General features: G+C 38.4%; 1 protein-coding gene across 2 annotated transcripts; it reads left to right on the top strand.

Annotated features, from left to right (window-relative positions):
• The first annotated feature begins 1,737 nt into the window (after positions 1-1,737).
• LOC123881054 (D-glucuronyl C5-epimerase B) lies at positions 1,738-13,765 on the top strand. 2 transcript variants are annotated; one of them, XM_045929608.1, is made up of 8 exons: positions 1,738-1,936; positions 2,955-3,072; positions 4,119-4,261; positions 11,039-11,614; positions 11,723-11,857; positions 12,089-12,273; positions 12,359-12,523; positions 13,247-13,765. In XM_045929608.1, the coding sequence occupies exons 2-8, from the start codon at positions 2,961-2,963 to the stop codon at positions 13,611-13,613; spliced, it is 1,683 nt and encodes a 560-aa protein (XP_045785564.1). In that variant the 5' UTR covers positions 1,738-1,936; positions 2,955-2,960; the 3' UTR covers positions 13,614-13,765. The 2 variants fall into 2 exon arrangements, with proteins under 2 accessions (XP_045785564.1, XP_045785563.1); XM_045929607.1 differs by lacking the exon at positions 1,738-1,936 and having other exon boundaries at positions 2,940-3,072.
• Positions 13,766-18,777: the final 5,012 nt, after the last annotated feature.

Here is an 18,777-nt window from a genome sequence, read left to right as displayed (position 1 = left end):
ATGCATGCTCTGTATAGAGGGTTGGCGGTGATACCCAGTATGAAGAGGTGTTGTGTGATGTCCTTTTATCGTGCTCAAAACTGCCCTAAGTTCATATAGAGAAAGACATCTGAGAGGCAGAAGACAGACAATTTTGCTTGAGAGAGATTAATTATTATTGTTACTACAAAATATACTTCACACTTTGTTCACGACATCGTCACTCACAGAAAATATTTTTATTTGATAAGAAAAAATATAACTACCTACAGCCCATTCGAATGTTCTTGCATATTTGTACATGTTCGCTACCAATAAAACAAGAACACTATTAGAACATGAAACGAACTGTCTCAAAATGCCAATTTCGCAAAAAATTATGGGTTAGGTTCCATCTTTGCATTTTAATTCAATTCTCATACGATTAAAAGCTGTTGACTATATTTTCGTATCTAGAGTAGATACCTATCTTCTTTGATTCTCAGACCTGGGCGCGTTTGGAACCCTCGTAGCTTTAGTTTTAAGTTTACGTAATTAATTATCACCGTTACATCTTACAAATTCAACAACTGACCATCAAAAAGTGTACAATAGTACCTATCCAGTTTAAATAAATAATTTGACTTTTGATTAACCAACTTAAGAAACTTCAGGACTAATCCTAAAAATACTGACACACTATGTGGTAGTCCTACAATGGGAACGAACCGAATTGCGAATCGCTTCGATGCGACATTTACACCCTTCCGCGTTTCTAAACTACCCTTGCTGTAGCAATGATCACGCTACTTTAAACTTTAATCCCTTTTTATAATAGCGTTAATCGTGTATGCAATTTAGAACATAGCAGTCTGAATGTTCGCTTACCGTGCATCTATTGCACTGAGAAACTAGATAAGTTGGTATTTATATGCCGGGGAGACCAAACAATGAATAACGAACTGTGAAATAAAAGCAAACATTAAGTATACTTCAGAGTTGATTTTAAGCGTTTGCGTGATTTTTTTCGCTGTTAGATCTTCTAAACAGCTAAGTTACCCAATATCCTAAAGCATTTTTATAAACAGAAATAATGATACATAATTCTTTACTTTAACATAACTTTTTATTTTGAAAATAATAAACAGCGATCTTGAAGGTAGGTAAATTGGGTGGCGCTAGATTCAAAATCCAAATTTGGCTCAAAGGACCAAAAGTACTCACCTACCAAAGATCTAAATGAAGTAGTAAAAATAGGTACGTGGTCTACTTATAATTATTACTACCTATATCCATGGTGCATGCGCATATCTAACAGGTAGGTAGTTACATACTTTTAGTCCTTTTACGTCCGTTTTAAATACATTTATTTAATCTTTCTGTAATCGGAATTCGGATACATCGATAAAATTGTTGTTATTAATTGTATGGTTTCAAGGATTATCATTTCCTAGATCCACTGGGGTTTTCTGACAAAATATAACAACGTTACTATTTAAGCTGTAACTTAAATATCTACAATTCTACAAATTACAGATAGATTGAATACTATTAAAACGGCCGTTAGAAACTCGATTAGTTTTTTAAAATCAAAAATGCTACAGAAAATAAAAAATAAAAAAAATTTAACAAAGCCACCAAATTCCGCGATTTTGCTGGCTGCTAACACCAATAAGAGACTCATAGACAAGACAGCTCTAGCGAACCTTTTGGGAAAATGCTGTCAATGTCAAAACTCACAAAATGTCATTGTCATTCATTATTTTGTGCCAGATTTGGTGCATCAAGACAGCAAGCACGGTAATGCACCGTTCGGTGATTAATTTCAACGTTTTTATTGTAATTAATACTTAAAGTGAAAGTTAAAAGAGTGCGCGTTAGTTTTGCACGAATTAGTGTTGTTAATAATGTGACTGAATTCGCCTAGAAGTGTCCACATCACTTCATACAACGCAACGGATGGATCACAGTGTTTTGAGTACGTATATTGCCTTATATTATCCTCTATTTGGCACGGTACTTCACAAGAATTTATCATTCTGTATTGCGGACTAACACACGTAATCTCAGTTTAGTTTAATACCTTGAGAAGCATGTCAACAAACGTTAGACTATTTATAACGCCTACGTAAACCGATGTGGTTTACGAACCTGTTTTGATTCGTTCTATGTCTGTTTTGTTGTACTGTTTGGTTTGACCTAAACCCTTATTCTGTGTAAAATAAACTAGTCAAAGAAAATGTTCAGAGTACCTGACATTTAAGTTGTGATCTTCAGACTGCATATTTGTTTATTTAAAAATCTTTATTGCAAACACACATATTATATACTTACAGAAAACAATAAGTAAAAGGTACAGAAGAAACTATACAAAAGTGTGCTAAGATGGCCTTATTGCTAAAGCAATCTCTTACATATTGTGTGGCCCGCCACTGCCTGGTAGAAGCTGCCACTCTAGTTCTTCTTCTTAGTCATAACAAGAGGCGCTAGGTATATAATTAAATGTCTGTGGAGTGAGCCTCCTGTTCAGTATTGTTTGTGTACAAGTATAGTATGAATGTGTGACAACTCTTAATTTTAAATTGTCTGTAGGATTGCTAAGTGCTTGTAATTCAACAGATAAGTTAAAAATAAGAGCTTCCAAATCTGACCCCCTGGATTTCTAGGAAAATGTACCCTCATACCTGCTGTACTAAGGAATCTAGCTATAGACACTGATATATAGATTTTGTTGAATTACAAGTACTGAGCAATCTTACAGACAACTTGAAACTAACAGTTGCCACATCAGACCCCTGGATATTTCATATTTTACATTGATATTTATTAAATTTGTAGAATCTACAGGGCATTATTATTACATTGCCACAAAAACCACACTCAGTTTTACTGGGCACCTTTTTATTGAGTTGTAGGCAGGCTTTCCTCGAATTACAAGCACTTATTAATACTAGTCAAATTCAAATGAAGTGTCAGCACAAATGTATGCCCTGCAGGTTGTCATGATGATGCTGGTGCGGCTGAACATGCGCATGGCGCTGGCGGCGCTGTGCGGCGGCGTGCTGCTCGTCACGCTGTACTGGGGCCGCTGCGGCGACGTGACGCGGAGACCTAGTGAGTCCTCCCTTCGCTTCTTAGAACTAGTACAGCTTAATTAGCACATAGGCGCCAAAGATAAGTTGTTAAACTAGTAATAAGTACTAATATAGGTTAAGTGATTGTTCTGTACTAACACAGAATTATGGCTTACTAGATGATGGCCAACTTTATTTTTTTTTAATCCTGTGGGAACTCTTTGCTTTTCTAGTCTAAAAAGTTGCCTATGTCATCCAGGACACAAAGGCTACATCTGTACCAAATTTCATGTAAATCAGATAAACAGATGAGCCTTTAAGGATTCTGTGAGAATTTATTTTCGGGGATAAAAAGTAGCCTATGTCCGTCCCCAGGATGTAAGCTAACTTTGTACCAAATTTCATGAAATTGGTTAAACTGTTGGGCCGTGAAAAGGTAACAGACAGATAGACGGACACTTTCGTATTTATAATATTATAGTATGGATAGTATGCTTCAAGTCTATTTGCTATTTTATTTTTATTTAATAGGATATTGTAGTATACATTTGTGACTTTACAAGACTCCACAATGCAAAGATGCAAAGTTGGCACTTTGCAATTGTGCACTGTTGAGACTACATCTCTGGAGAATGCTTCAAAATGTACATTGAGTATGTAGAAGATTTGTGTGGTGTTGTGTGTTGGTGTGTATTTCTTGCTTCTTTATTAATAGGAGGACGGGTGGTGCATATTGCATACTCACATTGTACCATACAGATTTGCCTGTATTGGTGGATCATAGTGAATTAAGCTTGTGGTTCCTTGTAAAACATGTATTAAGGAAATATAAAGGATACGAACGTCAACCGATAGGGGTCTACTGCTGGGTGTAGGCCTCTTGTAGAGACTTCCACACACCACAGTCTTGCGTCTCCTTAATCCAGCAGCTCCCTGCGACTCGCTTGATATCGTCCATCCACTTAGTAGAGAGTCCTCCAGTGCTGCGCTGTCCAGTGCGAGGTCGCCATTCCAGCATCTTGGAACCCCAAGGTCTATCGGTTTCTGTGAACTATGTGAATATGAATAGCCCCTTTTTGTCTCCAGTAAGTTCAGTGCTATCAAACGCACTGACGGAGCGGTCGAGCGATGAGATTGAGTGCTGGATCAACGGCGAGTACTCGGTGGCGTGTCTGCGCGACCGCGACCAGGTCTACGTGCCATTTTCATTCATACACAAGTATTTTGAGGTACGAGGTATTTATGACTTAGGGTAATTTCTCTCCAGTAAGCTCAGTGCTATCCAACGCCCTGACGGAACATTGGCGTAAAGTATTTTTGACGTGACAACGTCTTATAATTCGATAGAGCCGGCTGCACGCACGAAAAAACATGACTCATGCGGCGTTACCTCGCTCTGAGGCGTTCCATGTAAGGCTTGAAGTGCAAGCGAGAGCGCGGAACGAGCGACAAAGAAGCACAATCGGCTTTTGTTGTCACGTTCAACTATCGTCAGTAAACCGATTTTACAGACAATCAATTTTTTTAATCAGTTGTCTCGTTTGTCTCTTATTCAACAAGATAAAATTTAAAATCTTATAAGTACCTAAATAGAATAAAATATTATCATACAGGATAATATGTGAGAATTTTATGTTTACCATCTCATTTCTATTTTAATAATGTTAGTGTTATATCCTATCGCTAGGTAAGGCTGGTGTGTTTCCTTCCCGTGGTTGCTGCCTGTTATTGGTCTGATTCCCTCTGAATCAGATATAACAAAAACCACCAGCCGTACCCCAATCATCCCTTACCTTGTGTCCAAGCTCCTATTTTACTCCTATTCTACCGTCCTACACACTGTACAGGCACTATCTTGCACCTACCATCAAACACCCCCCAGCTACTCAGACAGGCACGCTACACAAAACAGACAGCTACACTTCAACGCCGAACATCGGGCGGCGGAAACTAACCCGACAAACGCGGGCTTGCTCGCGTCGGCTAGCAGGAGCCAGGAGGAACCAAATCCCCCCCAAAAGTCTGCGTATAGCGCCTTGGGAAAGCGTTATAACTATTTCTCCCAACCCCCCTTTTTTATGAAAATGTCGAATAATGAGAAATGCGATTTGCCTTGCGATCCGGCTAGCCCCCGGCGCTCATGGGTACCCGGGCCTATGAGTGAGAAGTTGGTTACCGAAGACTACACAGGAGCGGCCGACCAGGCTCCTGTGTCAGTGAATGCTACTGGCACTACCAAAAAGCTTATACAGCAGGCGTTCCATCCGAGCCTTTTTATTACAAGACCTAGGTCTTCTTCAATGGGGAACATCTCCACAGCCAGCCATCCAACAAATATATCACCTACAAAGACAGTGGAACAGAAAGTTGAAGACTGTGATAATAATGAAGCACAATTCCCTCCTTCCTGGCAAAGACTACCAACTGAACGAAACCCTAAAAGAAAAAAAGCTTCAAATAGCCCACCATACAGCAATATAGACGTTCCCACAAAGAAAGGTGTCAGTACCTCAAATCGTTTCAGTGGATTACCTATAGATCTGACTGATGACCCAATGAATGAATATCCCAAAAAAATCATCAAGCCACCACCTATTATACTTTACGGAATAGAAGATGTATCAAAACTAACAGAGTTATTAAACAGTACCATACCTAGTGATAGCTATACTTACAAAGTAATTAATAGAAACCAACTTAGGATCACTACTCAGTCTACTGAAATATATAAAAATGTAATCGAACTGATGCGAAAAAATAGTCTCATTGGCCATACTTTCACTCAGAAACAGAACAGGTGCTATAGAATAGTGGTTAAAAACCTCCATCATACCACGCCAGTAGAGGCTATCATAGAAGAAATGGAAAAATCAGGTAACAAAGTCAGGGGTGAAGTGATCTGTGCAAAATCCAGAAAAAATAAGATGCCATTGAATATGTTCTTTGTGAACCTTGAACCCAGTGAAAATAACACAAAAGTAAAAGATATCGAATTCATATTCAACACAAGGGTAAAGATAGGAGACCCAAGAAAAACAAATGAGATCCCACAGTGTACTAGATGTCAACAGTATGGTCACACAAAAAATAATTGTATGCGCCCTTTTAGGTGCGTTAAATGCGCCCAAGGACATCGAACCACAGATTGTCCAAAAAAGGACAGAAACTCACCGGCCACTTGCACCCTTTGTCTTGGTAGTCATCCAGCCAATTACAAAGGATGTCAGGTATACAAAGAAATTCGAGCAAGAAAAATGGGTACGAAACCAGCAGACACGAATCTGAAGGAAAATAGGAAAACAAATTCACGCATGCCTGTAAATCCTGACGATTTTCCACCACTAAAGCCGAAAAACAAGTATGCCAGACAAGAATCAACAAATAATAAAGAACAAACACAAGAAAAAAATGAACGCCAACATCCCCACATGTCTAACGCGAAAACCACTGGATATTGGGAAAAAAGAACACAGAGCACTCAAGCTCAGCCAACAAATATGTTAGAACAAATTATATTAAAACAATCTGAAAAGATAGACATTCTCATACAACAATTAGGTACCCTTATGGGACTCCTAACTACTCTAATAGCCCAATGTCAACAGAGAAATCCCTAAAAATTGCTACATGGAATATAAATGGCTTATCTCCGAATAAGAATGAAGTTGAAGTCTTTATTAATTATAACAAAATAGACATCCTTTTAGTAGCAGAGACTCACATGACGGATGACAGGACAGTTAAATTTAAAGGGTATAATGTATATTTCACTAACCACCCAGATGGAACATCGCATGCAGGCGCCGCCGTAATAATAAAAGAAAATATTAAACAACATGTACTTCCTAACTTTAGACATGAATATCTACAAGCCTCTATAGTATCCATAGATGACTGGCAAGGAACTTTAAATGTCGCTGCAGTATATTGTCCGCCCCGACATAGAATCACTGACAGCATGTTTCGTGAGTTCTTTCAGACACTTGGCATGAAATACATTGCTGGTGGTGACTGGAACGCTAAAAACACCACATGGGGCTCGAGATTAACTACCACAAGAGGGAGAGAATTAAAAAAGGCAGTTGACGAAAACCATCTTAGCGTGTTATCTACCGGAGAACCAACTCATTGGCCAACTGATCGAAGTAAAACCCCAGACCTTATTGACTTCTTTATCAGTAAAGGATTGTCGGGGGTGTACACCAAAGTAGAATCAAGTTTAGATGGATCATCTGACCACACACCAGTTATGTGTACCCTAAGCACAACGATTATCTTGAAGGAACCACGAGACGCTCTATACAATATAAAGACAGACTGGGAAGCCTTTCGGGACTACATAGAGGATAAAACAAATCTGAGTATATCTCTTAAAACAGAAGAAGAAGTAGAAAGTGCTGTCTGGTATACAACTAACCTTATACAAGAAGCTGCATGGTTATCTACTCCTTACATTGAATCTACACCACAAATTCGGGACTACACTATAGCAATCCGAAATAAGATAACTGAAAAGAGAAGCCTTAGAAGAAAATGGCACACAAGTAGAAACGCACATGATAAACGACTTCTCAACAAAGCTCAGAAAGAATTAAAAATGATGTTGCATGAAAATGAAAACATAACCCTACAAGATCGGTTGAAAACCTTATCCCCCCACAAAGCAGAAGATTATTCTCTTTTTAAAATCACTAAGACCTTCAAAAGATCAAAGGAACACGTGCCACCACTAAAGAAGACTGATGGTAACTGGACTAGAAACCCCTCAGAAAAGGCAGAATTATTTGCCCAATTCCTACAAGGCGTATTTAAACCTAACGACCCAGATGTCTCACATCCTGAAGACGAGATCGACGTGTTTCTAAAAAGTGATCACCAAATGTCACTCCCAATGCGACCAGTAACTCCAAGAGAAGTTTGTAGACATATCAACAATCTAAAGTTAAAAAAGGCGCCTGGGTATGACCTCATAACAGCTGAGGTTCTAAAAGAATTGCCAAGAAAAGGAATTGTGCTGATTACAATAATTTTCAATGCAATCTTACGATTACAGTACTTTCCTTCGATTTGGAAAGCTTCTATTATAAACATGGTAGCTAAGCCAGGAAAGCCCCCAACGGAAGTATCCTCATACAGGCCAATAAGTCTTCTCCCATTACTTTCAAAATTGTTCGAGAAAGTAGTCCTACAGCGTCTTCTTCCACTCCTAGAAGAACAAAATGTAATACCAGACCACCAATTTGGATTTCGTGCCCACCATGGAACAACTGAACAGATTCATCGAGTTGCACACACAGTCCGTCAAGCATTGGAACGGAAAGAATATTGTTCAGCAGCATTCCTAGATATCCAACAAGCCTTTGACCGGGTCTGGCACAAAGGTCTACTCTATAAATTGAAACGCTGTTTACCAAACACAGCATATATGCTTATGAAGTCTTATCTATCTCAACGGATATTCCAAGTCAAATGTGATGACAGCTTATCTACCTTCTATCCCATTGAAGCAGGAGTTCCACAAGGATCTGTACTAGGCCCTGTCTTGTATACCATCTACACTGCCGACTTACCTGTGTCAAAAGACGTGATCACAGCGACATATGCCGATGACACTGCTCTACTGGCCTGCAACAACGACGCCAATATTGCATCGCTCAAACTACAAGAACATCTCAGCAAAATAAGCTCCTGGCTAAAAAAATGGAGAATAAGAGCTAGTGCAGCGAAATCGAGCCATATAACTTTTACTTTGAAAAAAGGAGATTGCCCACCTGTCAAACTAGACGAGACCATCCTACCTACGCAAACAACAATCAAGTACCTAGGTATGCACCTGGATAGGAGGTTGACTTGGAGAGATCACATCAAGAAAAAAAGAGATCAGGCCAACTGGAAATTTCGAGAACTATACTGGCTGATAGGCAGACAGTCCTCACTGAGCTTTGAAAATAAGCTTCTCATATATAAATGCATCGTCAAACCAGTATGGACTTACGGCATTCAGCTCTGGGGTTCAGCAAGCCACTCAAACATTGAGATACTCCAGCGCTTCCAGAACAATGTTTTGAAGGTCTTATGTAACGCACCATGGTTCACAAAAAACAGTGAAGTGCATGCCTACACAGAAATCCCCACAGTAAAGGAGGAAATAGACAGGTCACTTGAGGCCTATAAACAGAGACTTGAGGGTCATAAAAACAGCCTAGCAGTCCAACTTCTGGATCCCAGTTACAGCATGTTCCGCCTTAAGAGGACAAGACTGGCCAGCATATAGTAATTAATACTTATCTTGAAGGGATGTCACATCGCTGGATGTGCAAAGCCTAAACTGATAAAATATTTGGTCCTCAAATCTGTTCATAGTCCACCGACTGATTGCAGATGGAAGAGATGTGAAAAAAAAAAAAAAAAAAATATCCTATCGCATGTACGTTAACTGGGCTGACTCCCTTTGGGACTTGAAGTTTTCAATCCTGAAGTTTATGTGAAAGCAAATTGATACTGCACTTAGATTACGAACAGTAATAAGATTGTGCAATATTGAGCCTCGATCAGTTAAATTATCCTTCTATACTCTATCTGGGGAATGAAGTTATACACTGGCTCTATCAAATGTATGGGATTATGTAGTTTCTGCAGATAGGGTATAATAGACCTTATCTATACCATACACAAATATTAAAGTGTTATTTACATTAGAATACCTATAAGCCATTCTAATGAAATGTTTGAATTGTTTTTCTTCTTACTTAATTTAATTTACTAAAAAGAAGATTTTTTCCCCTAAATCGAACCTTTGTATAGGGAAGGAACCCTTCTCATCTGAGAGGAGTCCCGTGCTCAGTAGTGGGCCGGTGATGGGTTGATCGTGATAATGATCAACTCATTATCGGGATTTTAGACATTGTTAAGCGACCAGTTAGTAATATCGTATCTCTACACCTTATCAAAATATTATTTATCTAGAATGACCTTTTAACGTGCCAACAAAATATTTGCTTTTAAGCTTATCGCGAAAAGCAATCGAAACTCGACCTATAAAGTCTAATTCAATACTTACTTCGTCGGATATACCGCTTATCAGTTGTTATGAATTAGTCTTTCATAAATTTTAAGGAGCTGGCGAATAAAATAGTTAATTAACACATGACATGACACAGTTTATGCTGGCGCTTCTTCTGCTTGAGATATGTTGGTTTTAATGGTCAAGTTGAGAAAGCGCCGGGATAACTAACTCTTACACCCATATTCACAAACGGTACTTACTATGAGGTCTTATAGTGTGCTCGAACGCACAGTGTGGGTTCCACCAATCAGATGACTGTGTCACGTCAATTTACAATGATCTGATTGGTGGAACCTACACTATGCGTTCGAGCGCATTATGTGACCTCATAGTAATGATTGTGAATACGGCCGTTAGTTATAACGTGTAATGTGTGGCACAATTTAAGGATATCCCTTAGAGATATTCTTTCTACAAGGAACCAAAAGCTGAATTTGCAATAATCCGCTAAACCAAGCAAATCTGTATGGTGCAACATGATTATAGCAAATTAAGCTTTTGGTTCCTTGTATAACATGGACTTCCGCAAAATAACGCCTGCTTCTATACAACGTTATTCTTTCTTCCTTATTGAAGATACTTAATTTTTTTTTAATTTTCTTGCTTATTTTGAAATGTTTATTATTTGTTGTTGTAGCGGCAATAGAAATACACATTTAGTGAAAATTTCAGCTCTACCTATTACGGTTCACACTATACAGCCTGCTAGTGTTCTGTAAACTAAGGGTGCCAACGGGTCCCTATTACTAAGTCTCCGTGATCCGTCCATCCGTCTGTCCGTCTGTACGTCAGCGGGCTTTTCCGCATTTTCTCGGCAAAAAAAATTTAAAAAAATAAAAAGTGAAAAGCGTATTTCTTGTACGATGGTATGCGAACTCGACCCGCACTTGAGCGATTTTTTTCTAATTGGTCAATTTTATAACAATTATTTTGTTGACAGATATACGGCAAAATAACTTCAGTAGATGGCGTGGAAAAGTTCGAGTGGTCCCACAGTTATGGCAAAGTTTACCACCCGAAGAAGAAATACGATCCCCGGGGGACTTTTGCGACTTTCGAAAACTATAACGTCGAAGTCCGCGACCGAGTCAAATGCATCAGTGGCATCGAAGGTGTACCAGTTTCCACCCAATGGGAGCCGAAAGGGTTCTTCTATCCGACCCAAATAGCACAGTTTGGGTTAGCACATTACAGCAAAAATATTACTGAACCAGAACCTAGAATAAGGATCATAGAAGACGGGGAAAAGTTTCACGAAAATTGGATCGTCAGCACAGACGCTGTGATGACCAGGGAGTATGATCCAGAGCTAAAAGCTAATGTTTTAAGGTTTTCGACGACAAACCACGTATCGAGCCAAGTGTGGTTAAAAGTTAATATCACCCAGGATTTTGTTTTGAGTATGGATCTAATGTTGAAACCTAATTCGTCAATGACAGTGGTTTTACAGAATAAAGAAAAGAAGGAGACGGTGTACCTGCATTATGTGACGAGTAAGCAGTTGATATATGCACAGGTTTGTTAGAGATACTTATATCATAGACCCTATACTTATTAATTTTAAGTTGTGATGTGTTTGCAGCGGGACCACATACAATTAGCTTTAAGTTGCGCTGTGTTGCAGGAGGACCACATTTACTACGGCATCGGCGTGGACCAGAAATGGCGACGCCTCACTCGGGACCTCATTATTGATATGCAGAAGGGTTGGGCGCTACAAGACCGGCCCAAACGGAAATCGCCGAGAAATAAGTTTAAGGTATGTTTTATAAACACCTTACCATACCTAACTTCTAAACTGCCTGTTTAGTGTGGCCTATGTGGACGCATCCGATTTCAAAACATAGTCTAACTATCAACGGTTTGTCAAGCTGAATTTGCAATAGGCAGAGTATAAAGTCCCTCGTTTGCGCGGGCCGTAATGGTAATTTTATGGGTTTTTCCGTGTTTGTTTTAGAATTATCTCAAGTTTGGGTTGTTCCGTGTTCAGATATCGAGTATAATCCTGAGCGGGTCGGGCGCAGTGAGCAACGTGAAGGTGTCGTCGTCGTCGCACATGGCACACTTCTTCGCGGCCGCGCGCTGGCTGGTGGGCGCGCAGAGGGCGCGGGGCGGCTGGCCGGTGCACGCGCGGAGACGCCTGGCGCCCGCCGCGCCCGACCTTAAACCTGGATGGTAAGTCGCTTACATTCTTAGCGACCGCGCGCTAACCCTACCTTGTACGTGTTCTGACTCGCATTTGACCATTTTTTTTGGCCAGGCACTCAGCGATGAGCCAAGGGCACGCGATATCGGTCCTATCTCGCGCGTATCACCGCAGCGGCGACACGAGCTACCTGCGCGCGGCGCAACGCGCTCTATACTTGCTGGACGTTCCCAGCCACTCCGGCGGCGTCAAAGCGATGTGGATGGACAAGTATCTGTGGTAAGCCTGTTTTTAACTAAATAGGTTAGTTTATTAGACCTTGAGCGCAGTTTAAAAACTTTCTGAAACTAACTGCGCTTGCGCACATCCAAAGTAGGTGATGATGCAGCTTAAGGTGGAGTGCGCTTGCCTAAAAGGTGCCTGTTAACTCATTTTTGAAGGTCCAAAATATTGTAATTGGAGAGGAAAATAGAATTCCATAGTCAAGCAGTGCATATGAGAAATGGAAGCGTATCGTTTCGTGCGAGTCTGTGGAATTTCGACTATATAGGGGTGCAAACCCTTGCTTCTATTTGTAGGCAGATTCCGCTTAGGCGATACGACGTCCATTCTGCCGTCCTATTTCTGAAAACCGTCTTTGAATTATTGCAAAAAACTGGTAATTTTTAAAAAACCGATACATATTTGTAAAAAAGCATGCTATACAGGACCAAGATTTTCAGTTAGTTTTTAATTTGGTCATCCGTAGCATTATTTATGGAGAACTCTCCGGCATGCAAGATTCCTCACGATGTTTTCCTTCATGTTAAAGCAAGTGAATAATAATTAATTACTTAAAATGCTCATAACTCCGAGAAATTAGAGGCGCTTGGCCGAGATCGAACTCCCGAACTCTTCTGTCTCTCATCTTAACCACTAGACCAGGCTATAACGGCTCTGAAGGGAAACACAATCTCAAAATTTAATAGAAAGGTATAAAGGATTTTCTTTACTCATTTCCAGGTACGAAGAATACCCAACAAAGCCGCCCCTCTTCGTCCTAAACGGCTTCATATACACGCTCCTGGGCCTCTACGATCTACACGTGATCGAAGGTGAGAACTCCATCTCTCTAGCCAAGAAAATGTTCGACGATGGCATGCTCTCCCTCAAAGCCTTACTCCCTCTGTTCGACACGGGCAGCGGAAGCTTCTACGACCTAAGACATTTCACCCTCGGAGTGAGTCCCAATATCGCCAGATGGGACTACCATGCGACTCATGTGAACCAGCTGTACCTTCTAGCTAGTCTCGATTCTGATCCGATTTTGATTAACACGGCCAAAAGATGGGAGGGCTATATGCAAGGGAAACGGGCGGCTCACAATTGACGTATCAAATAATTGTATAAGAAAGAAAGTGAATTTATTCAATGGTAGTGTCACGTATAAACTTTGACAATACTTAGTATAATACCCTATCCGTGAAAAGTAGTAAGTATATCACTCTTTCTGAACAAATGATAGAGCCAAAAATCTTAGTGGGCGTTTTGGTGATTGGCGACTCAAAATGGTTAACCATTTTGAGTCGCCAATCAATGACTAACGAAATAATTTTTTTAATTGAATTTCGAATGTTTATTGAAAAACATGTTTGTGATTGGTTGGTGACTGAAATGGTTGACACCCACTAAGATTTTTGCCTCTTTTTTGTATAGAGAGAGCCCAGTACTAACTTTTTTCCACGGATAGGGTGTATGTTTGTCTGTGACACCACCCGGAATCAGCTGTATCGGAATGATCAGCTCAGATTTCTACTCTGTATCATACGCCCAAATTCGCATACAATACAGGGCGCTGATTTTCAGTTGTAACCAGAAGAATCATAGTTGAGAGATATAGAGGTATAACCCTTGAAGAAATATCGATGACACGAAAAGTTCCAGAAATATCGATATTCGAATTGCTGAATGTGTCTCTCCACCAGGGACCGATTGCCGTTATTAAATTTTTAACGTTGGAACTATAAAAACATTTCGTTACGTTACGGTAAAAAGGTAACGGTAAATACGCGCCGAGCGAAAATGCTACTTGATACACGGCATCGTTAGATATAAATAATCGGTATACGTATTGTTACTTTAAACGGTAGATATTATTTATTATTGGTATCTAGATTGGACGTTAATGAATGTATGGGTAGTAATATTTTATCGTAATTTTTAACGTTAACATAACGGTACCTTAAAAAAAATACCGATAGTTTCCCTGCTGTTTATTAAATCTTGGAATAGCGTGATACTTATCAATTGGGAAAAGTTTATAGAACTTTTTCTTTTGATACATAGTTTTCATTGACCATGGGGAATAGGATAATTAGGGAGCTTTAGTATTAAAGAACTGAAGTATAGAAATTTGGGGATCCATCTACTCCTCTTTATTCGAGAAATTCAAGAATATTCAAGAAATTTGTATTGAGAAGGTAGTTTTTATAACAAGTATTAATTGAAAAATATAAACTAATACATACTGTCTTTCAAGAGTTCAATTATTACAATATTTGGTAACTGTAAAAGTATGAATGTATGTATATACAGTGTAAACTCCATGTAACGTCACTCTATTTAACGACAAACTCCCTTAAGCGTCGAAATCAATTGGCTTCGGTTGGTTTAGCTTGTCTTTCATACCATGTTTCACTCTACATAGCATTACACCCACTCTCAATAACGACAACAATTGAGTAATAAAAAGTACCTTTTAAGTTGCTAAAATTAGTAAAAACTGCGCAGCTGTGTACGATCTATTGTCGCTTTATTATCCTAGCCCGCAATAAACTCGACTGTCGGCATCATGCATACGAACATTCTAAGAAATTCGTTCTTTTGTTTACAAATTGGGATTGCTTGTACGTGTACACTGTTGTTGACCATGACTCATAAGTAGGAGTCATGGATTATCTATACCTTATCATATTCTTAGTTGCTCACAAACTTTCTAGCGTTCAAATAACATTCTTTTTTATGCACATAAATAAACTTTTTCTTTTTCTAATTCTGATGTTTCTTCTCTCCATTTAACGACAACTCTCTATAACGCCATAAAATGCACAGTCCCTTCGGTGTCGTTATATAGAGTTTATACTGTACTTTATTGCACGACAAAACACAATGACAGGTAACAAAAAAAGAAAACTTAAGTGTAGGTGCAAAAAGGCGTTCTCATCGCTAAGTAGCGATAAAAGTTTTGCAGGGCTGGTCTCTTATCATTCACATGTTAATGTTTTTAACGCAAAATAGGCATGCGTTTGAAGACTGACATATTTAAGTATGAATTCATTAAGACAAGTCAACTCCATATTTTTATTTAAAAGTCATCATCACAAGAATATGATTGATTATATTCATTACAAGACAGATATTATATTCATTAGAAGACAGATTCTCCATCAGTCAATTCGAGCGTGACTGATGAATTACTAATGGATACTTAGGCTGAGATCTATTGACCGCACTGTGATTTTGCTCAGACCAAAGTCACTGAAAACGAGACAGCGTTACACCGTTGGCATAAATCTGTCTCGTTTTAACTGAAACTTAAGTCTAAGCAAGGTCAAAGTGCGCTCTATAGTTTTCAACCTTATTGTCAGACAAATAAGGTCTATTCACACATATCAGTGAATTCACAGTTCCGGCACAGTACCGCCACCATTATAATTATTATTATTGTTTCGTACATTTTCTATGAAAGCTCTTCAGTGTTAGTGCTGACGCCGACAAGCACGGACGTAATTCGGCGACGACGATATTTTTGTAGGATCATATATCATGGACGAACGAAGATCGTGAACCATCACAATATAAGCTCTAGTCCACAAAAGTAATGAGACATCATTGACTTAGTAAATTAAAGAGAGTGGTATTACTGTAGTACTGATATGGAACTGTGAAGATACGGTACCGAATCTGAGTTCACTGATCATCAGTCATCATCAGTCATCGCATTAGATGATAGGTTATCCGTCAGTCACAACAGTTCCTGTGGCAAAACCGTATCGTCTTGTGGAATCGTTTCCAAAATGGCCCGTTTTTTTTTTCACGTCGGGAATAATTCATTAATTTGTGACCAAATAAGACTGAGTGTAGGAATTATGCACGGGTTCTATCCTTATTCATTTTGTTTTTTATTATAGCACGTACCATAAAATTATACAAAAAGATTGTATACACTTTTAATCATGTTTCCTATAAAAATACTCCAATAAATAAACAAGTATGGGAACTCACTTTATAGACTAATGCGGCTGTCACTTTTCTACTAAATTGGTAGAAATCGGTACAAAATTGTATATAAATATGTCTATGATATTGACCATGTATAAATTATTGGATTTTAGCCAAATAAAAACATTTTGTCGTTCAAGACTGACTATATTCTACAAACTCTGGCAAAAAAAAAAAAAAAAACTAACGACCTAGTGTTCCAAAAAGACTATCCTTAATTCCATAAAAATGGATGAATAAAGGTACAGTACTGCCACTTTTATACATGGCATAATATAGTATATCAAAACTTTGAAAAGAGCAACCGCCGAGTTTCTTGCTTCTCAATAAAAAAGGCATTCCGAAGCAGTGGTAGATGCTTTTGACGATTCAAAAGTTCTTGTAAAAGTCCTAATAGAATAAAAATATTTTGAATTTGAATTTCATAAGTTAGATGTATCTGCGCAGAAATCTTATTTTTGAATGGCGCGAAAATATCGCAATGAATCAAAGCGCGCGTCCGCTATTGGTTGTTGCCTACACGCCATGTGTTGTACGCGCGAATTAAGAGCGAGATAGCACGAATCTGTTGTTCTTGTGTTTAAACTCTTAACCACAAGCAATAAGGTCTATATTTCATTGGTGTTTATTAGGCAATAGTCTGGGTTAGGTTGCCCTTTTCTGCGCAAACGAATTGCCATTGCGACTTATAAAAGTGTTAGTACTGTACTTTGTTGTAATTTATGTACTTAAATCACATAATTTCAAGTGATAATAATATATTATTTAACACAAAAGTCAATGAAATACTTATTAAACCATATCAATGTAAATACTTAGTACTAAATTATGAATAAAATTACTACGTAGTAGAAATGTAGCTATATATCTGTATATTATTGTTTAAATTAAGATATATTTTATGTAAAGTTTTGATCATTTACAATTTCTAAGTCACTGAAATCGAATCTAATTAATTAAAGTTATGTAAGGCTTCTCACTAATTTATGCTTAAATTTTACGTATATGATATGTAAATGACTCGAGGATTATTTAATAGGTTATTTGTATTAAGTATTGTCTTGCCAAATTGGCTTTATAAATATAGAAAACTTAAATGTTTTTATCATATTATAATTATATTATGATGTTTTATACCGGACACAGAGCGTATGTAATATGTATACGTAAAGACAGATGCGACTGTTAGAAATTTGTATGTATAGATAATGTAAGATATGATTAATTTTTCTTAAAAAAATTGACTAACTGTTGTTCATTCTTCTTCAACTCTGAAAAAATAGTTTTCAACTTATTTATTTTTTCTAAGCAAAATTCTTAGTTTTTAAATGTTGACTTATTAGCGCGCGTTCACATCTTACGTATTGTCAGCCGCTGTCTGTGAGTGAACGTTACGCAGTTTACTGTTTTTCCATTACATGTTCAACTTCTAGAATAGAATAAGATTTATTTGCTGATCCAACACATATTAAACACTATAAACATTTAGAAAAATAACGCCTTAAAATCTAACTTAGGCAGTGTGTATACTATGTGCCGTGCTAACGAAAAGGCTCGAACTCAGCTAAGGTTGTGGATACACAATGGAACCACAACGCTGTTATTCGTTCATACCAAACCTTACGCTATTACGCGATGTGTAGTAACGACTTTCGGTGGCCGATATAATTAAACTACGCCACGTCATGAAGGAAGACTGACTACGGCGTCTCGTCAGCATAGTGCACACGGAGAAATGCAGTCTGCCTTCACACTCATAATGAGTCTGCTCACAGTCGACGGCTGTCATTAAGTTAAGAGCTTCCGAGACGGTTAAACGGCCTGACTTCAAGCACGTAGTTTTGTTTTGCTTAATCAAGCAGCTTGATGCGCCTGTAAAGCCGCTTGAGCCAGCAAAAATCACGTTTTACCGGACTACGGCAAAACCAAAAGGAAGAGTTATGATTTTAGCAGTCTATGTATGTATGTGTGTATGTTTTTATCCAGATTCTGTATGTTCCACCGTAGCTCCTAAACTACTGAGCTGATTTTGATGAATGATGTGTCAATTGATTCTTTGTAAAAGCTCGGGTGACATAAATTTTATACGAAAAAAATTGATCTGACGGTTGTTACATCCAAAAAAGTGGGGAGTCTATTTTTTTTTTTTTTTTGCTATTTCATCGAGTGGCCGCTTGGCCGTCTCGGAAGCCTTTTAGATGTGAACACTTACATACATTACGCTTAAATAAACTTTTTTAAGATATTAAATATATCTATTGATTATTCGGTTG

The sequence above is a fragment of the Maniola jurtina genome, chromosome 3 (assembly GCF_905333055.1).
Source record: "Maniola jurtina chromosome 3, ilManJurt1.1, whole genome shotgun sequence".
In the NCBI taxonomy this organism is placed as follows: Eukaryota; Metazoa; Arthropoda; class Insecta; order Lepidoptera; family Nymphalidae; genus Maniola; species Maniola jurtina.
Note: the sequence above shows the minus strand (reverse complement) of the source record. Positions and strands in the feature narration are given on the sequence as shown.

What these genes read in the sequence shown, in the direction of transcription:
- LOC123881054 (XM_045929607.1), top strand. Translation starts at nt 2,940, where the DNA reads ATGTATGCCCTGCAGGTTGTCATGATGATGCTGGTGCGGCTGAACATG. An exon ending in CGACGTGACGCGGAGACCTA is followed by an intron (nt 3,073 to 4,118) that starts GTGAGTCCTCCC and finishes TTTTGTCTCCAG; the next exon opens with TAAGTTCAGTGCTATCAAAC. An exon ending in CGCCGAGAAATAAGTTTAAG is followed by an intron (nt 11,858 to 12,088) that starts GTATGTTTTATA and finishes TTCCGTGTTCAG; the next exon opens with ATATCGAGTATAATCCTGAG.